This window comes from Micromesistius poutassou, assembly GCF_964030765.1.
Source record: "Micromesistius poutassou genome assembly, chromosome: 18".
In the NCBI taxonomy this organism is placed as follows: Eukaryota; Metazoa; Chordata; class Actinopteri; order Gadiformes; family Gadidae; genus Micromesistius; species Micromesistius poutassou.
This window is the reverse complement of record NC_140288.1, coordinates 11,795,477-11,805,325: the sequence shown is the minus strand read 5'-3', so window position 1 is coordinate 11,805,325 and position 9,849 is coordinate 11,795,477. Positions and strand designations below refer to the sequence as shown.

The window sequence follows — 9,849 nt, the reverse complement described above, 5'->3', positions numbered from 1 at the left end:
CCGTCTGGTTGATCCCCAGGAGGAAGACCAGCAGGGAGGAGAAGAGCGCGGCCACCAGGTTGCGGTGGATGGCGGTCAGGTTGGAGCGCAGACGGTGGAGCAGGCAGAGGAGCAGGAAGGTGAGGAGCAGCAGGAGCAGAGAGACGGACACCGTGGTGTAGGTCACGACCTTCAGGGGCAGCACCTCGCCATGCTGCCAGGAGAGAGGAGGGAGAGAGGAGGTGGTCATGGAGGAGGAGGAGGAGGAGGAGGAGGAGGAGGAATGATGATGAGCAGGAGGAGGAGGAATGATGATGATGATGAGGAGGAGGAGGAGCAGGAGGAAGAGGAGCAGGAGGAGGAGGAGGAGGAGGAGGAAGAGAAGGAGGAGTGATCATGAGGAGGAGGAATGATGATGATGATGAGGAGGAGGAGCAGGAGGAAGAGGAGCAGGAGGAGAAAGGTGTTGTAGGTGTTTGGTGGTTGCCTGGCAACGGGTACCTCTCTCTTGGAGATGTCCATGAGCACGGCGAAGCTGGTCATGTGATTACACTGGCAGCTGATGTGTGTGTTGTTCCTGTCCAGCATCTCACAGCCTTTAGACGACCAGGCACCAGCCCCAACCCTACACACACGCACACACACGCACACAGACACACACACACACACACACACACACACACACACACACACGCAGATACACAGATACACACACACACACACACACACACACACAGACGCACACACACACGCAGATACACACGCAGATACACACATACACACATACACACACACACACGCACACAGATACACACACACACACACACACACACACACACACACACACACACACAGATACACACACACACACACACACACACACACACACACACACACACACACACACAATAAAACAACCAGAAAGAGTAGAAAACGATTATGACGGAATAATGATTCTGATATAAAGTTCTGGAAGTTCTGATATAAAATTGTACATTATATAGTAAAGGAACCTTTGCATTTACATCACAGCATATAACTCATGGTGTGTGTATATTAGATGTTATGTGTGTTCTTACAGGAGGGGAGTGGTTCCAGAAGACGCAGACGGGCTTAGTCCTCTCCTCCGTCTCCAGGAGGCGGAGCCTCACCGTGACAGGCGGCTCCAGGGGGAGGGGCAGGGGCGGGGCCCTCGCTGTGCAGAGTGGCGCTCACGATGGCCGAGTTGATGACCGGACGGTTTGGGATCCTGGAGGTACAGATGAGTACAGGTAGAAATACAGGTGAGTACAGGTAGAAATACAGGTGAGTACAGGTAGAAATACAGGTGAGTACAGGTAGAAATACAGGTGAGTACAGGTGGAAATACAGCTAATGCAGTAGAAATACAGTGAGCAGGGTTCCCACTCTTTAGAGCTCATCATTTCCCTGGTCCATAGAGCCCTGTATGATCCCTGATCTCTTTTGAATGAGCAGCATGAATAACAAACCTGTTCTTTATGAATGACAACTGTGGACCAATCAGTGAGTTGAATTTAATCCTGTAGCTACAAGCAGTCAACAAGAAGAATATCCCAGTTTCAGCATCGAATCGCAGATTCATCCCAAATATTTTTTACTGACTTACCAATAACTACTAACTAATAATAACCAACCATTACGTATGTATCCGTAGAACAAAGCCCACACAGATCAGATCACATCAGATATGTTTTGTAGCGTAACAATTTCCAAGACGGCTGATAAATTTGGATATTTTCCAAATGTTTTCCAGGATGCGTTGGAAGGAACCCTGAGTGAAGGAGAACTCTGACACAGGTACACACAGGAGAGCACAGGTAGAAATAGAGGTGAGGTGGAACAGAGGTGAGTACAGGTACAAACACTACAGAGTACAACAGGTTTACACAGGTAAAGAAAGCTGAAAACATATAGACACAAGGAAAAGATGCACCCACTCCGGGGCTGGGTGAGGCAGCACACCTGTCATTGAGTAATCAGTGTGTACGGGTTAGAACAGCCGTCTCCACACACAGTCAGGGAGAGATCCCCTGTATGGCAGCATGGCGCACCAGCCCATCTATCTGTAAACTACAATAAACCGGCTTCCACCCGGTGTACTGTGTCTGGAGGAGCCCAGGAAAAGCCACCTGGCTTGTAGGTGGCATGTAGCATTGACGTTGCTACACATACCTTTGCACAAATACACACACACACACCCTTAAGCACACACACACACACACACACACACACACAAGCACCCAGCCTCACACATACCCTCACACACACCCTCACCCACACACACACACCCTCACGCACGCACGCACGCACGCACGCACGCACGCACGCACGCACGCACGCACGCACGCACGCACGCACGCACGCACGCACGCACGCACGCACGCACGCACGCACGCACGCACACACACACACACACACACACACACACACACCCTCACCCACACACACACACACACACACACACACACACAGCCCTAACAAACATTCCATGTGACTCAGCGACCCCCCGCAGAGCTTCAGAAGTCGGGCTTACGTCACACGTAAATATTATGACAGCTCCCCTGGATACCGACGGAGAATCTGAGGCTGAGCATTCCCGACGTTCCCGTGAGGCCGAATATCTTCAGGTACAAGCTCCAGTCTGTTCAGCAGGAGAACCCCGGGAGGAGACTACAGACTGTGATGAGCGTTGTTTAACTACAAGGGGAGAAGCTACAGCACCAGCAGCCCTCCCTGCTGCCTGTCCACCTCATTTATGACAGTAGGAGTCAGGGAGGCTCATACTGTAGAGGGTAATTTATGACAGTAGGAGTCAGGGAGGCTCATACTGTAGAGGGTAATTTATGACAGTAGGAGTCAGGGAGGCTCATACTGTAGAGGGTAATTTATGACAGTAGGAGTCAGGGAGGCTCATACTGTAGAGGGTAATTTATGACAGTAGGAGTCAGGGAGGCTCATACTGTAGAGGGTAATTTATGACAGTAGGAGTCAGGGAGGCTCATACTGTAGAGGGTAATTTGTACAACGTCGTGGAGACCTGTGACTGAACGGGAGACCCTTTGTGGGGGTGTGAATCAGTGCGGTCAGAATCACAAAAAACAGAACCCTGAAGGCAAGCCCTGGTATCCATGGCGACCAACCGCGTGGACCTGGGGTATTATGGGATGTGATGCGATAATATGGGAGATTACGGGATGTGATGTGATTTTATGGGATGTGACTGATATTATGGGATGGGATGGATATTATGGGATGTGATGGGTATTAAGGGATTGTGATGTGATTTTATGGGATGTGACTGATTATTATGGGATGTGACTGATATTATGGGATATGATGGGTATTATGGGATGTGATGGATATTATAGGATGTGACTGATATTATGGGATGTGACTGATATTATGGGATGTGATGGGTATTATGGGATGTGATGGATATTATGGGATATGATGGTATTATGGGATGTGACTGATATTATGGGATATGATGGGTATTATGGGATGTGACTGATATTATGGGATGTGATGGTATTATGGGATGTGACTGATATTATGGGATGTGACTGATATTATGGGATGTGACTGGTATAATGGGATGTGACTGATATTATGGGATGTGATGGGTATTATGGGATGTGATGGGTATTATGGGATGTGACTGATATTATGGGATGTGATGGGTATTATGGGATGTGACTGATATTATGGGATGTGACTGGTATTATGGGATGTGATGGGTATTATGGGATAGGCGGTGGAGCTGAAGGTCTACCTGAGGCTTCGTCGATCAGGGTCGTATCGCTCCGGCAGCAGCTGTCCCATGGACTTGTACACAATCACCACGGCAACCGGCAAGTGGGCGGCGGGCTCGGCGTGGCGTGGTTTCCTATTGGCCGCGGTAGGCTCCTCCCCCTCTGGGGTGTCGGTCAGGACGTCCGGGGGAGGGGACGGCTCTTCTGAGGAGAGAGAGGGTGTTACCGTACGCTACATTTTACTCTTTCAACTCTTTAAATATGAAAACATTTTAAAATCTCCAACCACCATAATATTTGTAAATAATTAATGTCTAATTAAGATCTTTGATTATAACATCTGATCCTGTGTATTAATGAAATTTGACAGCCTAATTATGTTTAAACGTTCCTGTGACGTTATACATTTATATATAACCGTTTTAATATATTTGTCTTCTTAAATTCTTATTTATTTAGATAATCTGATTAGTCATCATTTTTTTTGTTCTTTGGCAATGTACATCATTGTTTCGTACTGCAACACAGCTCTTTAATTGAACTGAGAGAGATAAAGACCAAGGGAGAACTGAAGAGATAAACTAAAGAACTGAAGAGATAAACTAAAGAACTGAAGAGATAAACTAAACATCTGAAACTGAAAGCAGAAGCAAACAGACTCCTAAAGGCCGGACGTTGAGTCCCCAGTGTTTCCTACCAGGCGGCTCCGGGCTGTGGGGGTTGAACTCGGGGAAGTCGATGGAGGAGCCCAACTCGGGGGAGTAGGCCTCCTGGATGTCCTGGAAGCGGGGGAACGCGGTCCGGTCCGGGTCGGACGTATCGAGGTAGTCCACCGTCAGGACTGGAGAGGGGAGAGAGGGAGACGGGGGAGGGAGGAGGAGAGGAGGGAGGAGGAAGAGAAGGAGAGCAGGAGAGATGAGGACAGGGAGGGAGATGGGGAGGAAGGAGGAGAGGAGAGTGAGAGAGAGAGTGGGATTAGGAGGAGAGGAAGTGGAGAAAGGAGGAGGAGAAAAGGGAGAGGATGAATGCAGAGGAGAGAGGAGACACAGAGGACGAGAAGAGAGAGGAGAGAGCGAAGGAGAGACATTACAACACGTGTCGGTGTTCCTTCCTCTTAGAACACACATGCTGCCGGTCTAAGACGCCTCGGGGCGGGGGCTCCTCTCACTCATGTTGTCTGTGACGATGGTGAAGGGCTTCAGGTAGGTTTTGCGGACGTTCTGGGCCAGGGTGCTGGCGTAGTCCTGGAAGCTGTGCAGCAGCAGGGCCGCGCCCCCCTCGCCCCTCTGGATCTGATCCCAGTGCTCCTTGGTTCCCGGGTCCAGCAGGGCACTGCCCGCACGCACCAGGTTCTGGAGGACAGAGGGCCGGAGAGGTCATGATGCCTATTCCATCTGATGCCAATTGTTATCTCTCTTTTTTGTTATCTCTATTGTTTTTAGTTTTTCTTTATCTTATTGTTGTTGTTGTTGTTTTTTGTCTTTTTAATGACTTTTGTGCATCTTTGTAGGGTGTCCTTGAGTGCCGAGGAAGACACCTTCAAATGAAATGTATTATTATTATTATGATCCAGTCCTAACCCTAACCCTAACCTCATATTGATCCAGTCCTAACCCTAACCCTAACCTCATATTGATCCAGTCCTAACCCTAACCCTAACCTCATATTGATCCAGTCCTAACCCTAACCCTAACCTCATATTGATCCAGTCCTAACCCTAACCCTAACCTCATATTGATCCAGTCCTAACCCTAACCCTAACCTCATATTGATCCAGTCCTAACCCTAACCCTAACCTCATATTGATCCAGTCCTAACCCTAACCCTAACCTCATATTGATCCAGTCCTAACCCTAACCCTAACCTCATATTGATCCAGTCCTAACCCTAACCCTAACCTCATATTGATCCAGTCCTAACCCTAACCCTAACCTCATATTGATCCAGTCCTAACCCTAACCCTAACCTCATATTGATCCAGTCCTAACCCTAACCCTAACCTCATATTCCGGTCATGATCCGGTCATGACTGGATCACGACCGGATCTCTCTCCACCAGCGTCTGGCGGAGAGAGATCCGGTCGTGATCCGATCAGGTTCCCTTTCTGAAGCCACACATTCTCTACCTCTCCATCCATCATCCCTCTATCCTTAAAGATTATTACTGATGATCATTGACACAAATGACATCCCAGCATGAAACACACACACACACACACACACACACACAGGTAGTCAGAAACACGCACACACACACAAGACGACCTCCTCTCCATACCTCGTTGAAGTCTGCGTCCCGCGTGGCCGTGAGTTCAAACCCCGCCTGCCGGCTCTCGTACTGCAGCACGCGCACCAGCAGCTCGTTGGCCGTCTTGACGTCGTTGCCGTAGTAACGCTGCGTGTCGTTGGTGGCGCTGCGGAGGAGCCTCACGATGGCCTTGGAGCGCTCGCCGTCCATCACCGACTCGTTGCGCCGCAGCTCCTCGTTCTGCCGCCCGGGAATTCAACCGTCAACCACACTCAGAATGGACAGTCACATTCAGGCCGTTGAGCAGACGCTACAGTTATGGATAATCACTATAATGATACTTATATATATTATATTATATATATTATATTATTATAATATTATATTATTATATATTTATTATATTATATAATGTCATTCTGTATCGTTACAGCAGAGGATATACATCTACATTCAGGGAGTACAAAATACAACATTATTCATGTTACATTGTCATTGTAGGAAGTCTGGCAGAATTTACATATTGATCTAAAGAGACATTACATCTTCATCTTGATCCAAAGAGGGACAGAGGCAGAAATGCAACAACTAAATTTAGGGTTGTGTTCCTTCTTCCTTTGTTACACACGACCGAGTCATTTCAACTTAATGACTTAAATATTCAGCAGACGCTTTTATCACTTTTATATAAAGCGACTTACAATAGGCACATTTGTCAGAAGAATGAGAAACAATATATGGCTCTCCCTACAGTAAGGATGTACATAGAACTGAGTGCCAAGCACTAACTATCACTAGGTTAACCCGTTCCCTGTGTACACTAACTATCACTAGGTTAACCCATTCCCCGTGTACAACAAAGATAGTTATGTTAGCACGTTATCTTAGCACGGCTTTGTTTGGCAAAGTTTAGTTTAGCCGAGCAGATTTCTATCTCAGTGTCGTTTTGGACATCTTATCTTAATTATGCACTTATCTGAGTATTTTTTTTTGTATTATCTCAGCTTAATTGAATTAATCATAGCTTGGCAACCTTTAATATAGTTGATCCTAATTGAGCATATAGTGTATCGAATGATCTTATATGCATATCTTGTTATCTTATTTGCATATCTTAATATATTTCTTGCATATTCAAATCGCCATGTACAGCTATGAGCGGCAACACGCCTCAGTAACCTTCTTCATTTTGAACAGTTTGTGTGAGCCCAGCTTAGCTCGTTAGTTTCTTGAGGGTTAGTGAAGGAAACTTGGTAAGCGTCGTTAATTTAGTGTGTTTTAGCCTAGCTTAGCCTAGCCCACCATTTTCTTGAGGCTGGAGAAGGAGGCGGTGGTGCAGTTGAAGAGCTCTGGGGGTAGCCAGCCCTTCTCATCATTACAGTGACGGACCGCCGTGCCTGGGGGGAGAGGGGGGAGAGAGAGAGAGAGAGAGAGAGAGAGAGAGAGAGAGAGAGAGAGAGCGCAAAAATGTTGAGGATAGAAGGATGGATTCATTGATGGATAGATAATTGATGGATGGATAAAAGGATGGATAGAGGTATTACAGATGGAGAAGAGCTATATGGGTGTACTAAGGATGGATAGATAGATAGATGGATGGATGTACTATGGATAGTATCGATAGATGTATTACTGATGGGCGGATGGATAGATGGATGGCTGGACAGATGAACGTATAGATGGATGTATTATAGAGTGATGGGTGTACTATGGATGTAGAGATGGATAGATGGATAGATGTAACTCACCAATGGAGCCCTTTGGACAGTTGATGGCCGCGGGGCGTCCAAACTGGGTCTTGGGCCACCAGATGCCAGCGTCGAAGGCCTTGGGACAGCCCTCATACACCACTGAGGAGAAGACACAGCGTGTTTCACTCTATCACTCATTCTCTCATTCCTTCTCCCTTCCCTCCCTGACTCAAACCGCTGATGTTCCCGTCTGATGGAAGAGGTGCAGAGAAGCATGAAGAGTGGATCTCACCACAGACAGAAATAACCAGACCACGTATACTCAGTGCAACACCGACCATAATTAATAATTTGTTTTTTAAACCAATCACAGTGGGTGTTTGACTCCAAACTGGAAGGTTCCGTGTTCGACCCCCTAGGTCTCCTAAGTCTACCTGTAGGCCTCCGTCAGAAAGAGGTTTCACCGTACCGTGTGGATAAGAGCCTACGCTAAACGACTAAACAGTTAAAAGTGAAAAAAGGACAAATAACTTCAGTGTCCAGCAGTGTCGCAATGTACACACCCCTCTACAAAGCACTTTCATTTCCATATGAATTATTCCCAAATGAATTCAAAGTGCGAGCACGTCCTCTGAAACTCTGCGGGTCATTGTGAGGATCCAGCAGGGGCATAATAGCTCTTTCAGTGCCGGAGACGTGTCTTTGGTTCTCTATTCATCCCTACTGTATGGCTAGCCGTCCCACCAGCTAGCCGGCCCTGCTTGACTGGCTGACCACAAAGACGCTACGCTAGCTAAACGGTTCCCAAGCAGATGGCAGCCACGGCTCGCCGCTGCTTTGGGCATTTTGTCTCTTGAGATGCCTGCTTGGCCAACAAACCCACAACTTCTTTACACTGGTTTGAAGGAACAAACCAACAGTCTTTACACTGGTTTAAAGGAACAAACCAACAGTCTTTACACTGCTTTAAAGGAACAAACCAACAGTCTTTACACTGGTTTAAAGGAACAGTCTTTACACTGGTTTAAACCAACAGTCTTTACACTGGTTTAAAGGAACAAACCAACAGTCTTTACACTGGTTTAAAGGAACAAACCAACAGTCTTTACACTGGTTTAAAGGGACAGTCTTTACACTGGTTTAAAGGAACAGTCTTTACACTGGTTTAAACCAACAGTCTTTACACTGGTTTAAAGGGACAAACCAACAGTCTTTACACTGGTTTAAAGGGACAGTCTTTACACTGGTTTAAAGGAACAATCTTTACACTGGTTTAAAGGGACAGTCTTTACACTGGTTTAAAGGGACAAACCAACAGTCTTTACACTGGTTTAAAGGAACAAACCAACAGTCTTTACACTGGTTTAAAGGAACAGTCTTTACACTGGTTTAAAGGAACAGTCATTACACTGGTTTAAACCAAAAGTCTTTACACTGGTTTAAAGGGACAAACCAACAGTCTTTACACTGGTTTAAAGGAACAGTCTTTACACTGGTTTAAAGGAACAGTCTTTACACTGGTTTAAAGGGACAAACCAACAGTCTTTACACTGGTTTGAAGGGACAAACCAACAGTCTTTACACTGGTTTAAGGGAAGAGTCTATACTACTATAACACTGGTCACTGGGCAAACACCAGAAACGTTTTGATACGCTGTACTGGGATGATAGAGCTGTATTCATATTACAGTTCTATATACAGATGATACTCTCCTGAACGGTTTGGTTTCAGATAGCTACACCAGCTCCTATTCAGGTCGTTTTACATTTCTACCACACATGTTGTGTAACATCTCCAATCACATCACACATGTTGTGTAACATCTCTAATCACATCACATCATGTCTATCAGAGTGTTGAAGACGCACCTTGGCAGCCCGTGGCCGTGACCTCGGCGAAGGGGTTGTCACAGCGGTTGCACTGGCGACCTATGACCCCGCCCTTACAGGGGCACTGGCCGGTCCGCGGGTCGCAGGTTCGAGACTCGGAGCCGATGGGGAAGCAGTCACACGGGTAGCAGGAGTCCTCATCAGCGGGGCGGTAGTAGTTGTCCTGGAGACAGATAGGGAGAGGGAGGGAGGGAGGGAGGGGGGGGGAGAGAGAGAGAGAGAGAGAGAGAGAGAGAGAGAGAGAGAGAGAGAGGGAGGGAGGGAGGGA

At 47.1% G+C, this 9,849-nt stretch overlaps 1 protein-coding gene across 1 annotated transcript in view; it reads right to left on the bottom strand.

The window, feature by feature from the left end:
* Positions 1-4: 4 nt before the first annotated feature.
* Positions 5-9,849, bottom strand: part of LOC311363357 (cadherin EGF LAG seven-pass G-type receptor 1-like) — a gene marked incomplete at both ends in the record, with an annotated part of 49,958 nt that continues 40,113 nt past the window's right edge. Inside the window, 11 exon segments of the mRNA XM_084483305.1 lie at positions 5-193; positions 481-604; positions 1,093-1,166; positions 1,168-1,228; positions 3,773-3,956; positions 4,450-4,593; positions 4,921-5,104; positions 6,031-6,240; positions 7,303-7,397; positions 7,749-7,850; positions 9,561-9,744. Of these exon segments, the coding sequence (XP_084339431.1) occupies positions 5-193; positions 481-604; positions 1,093-1,166; positions 1,168-1,228; positions 3,773-3,956; positions 4,450-4,593; positions 4,921-5,104; positions 6,031-6,240; positions 7,303-7,397; positions 7,749-7,850; positions 9,561-9,744 (1,551 nt within the window).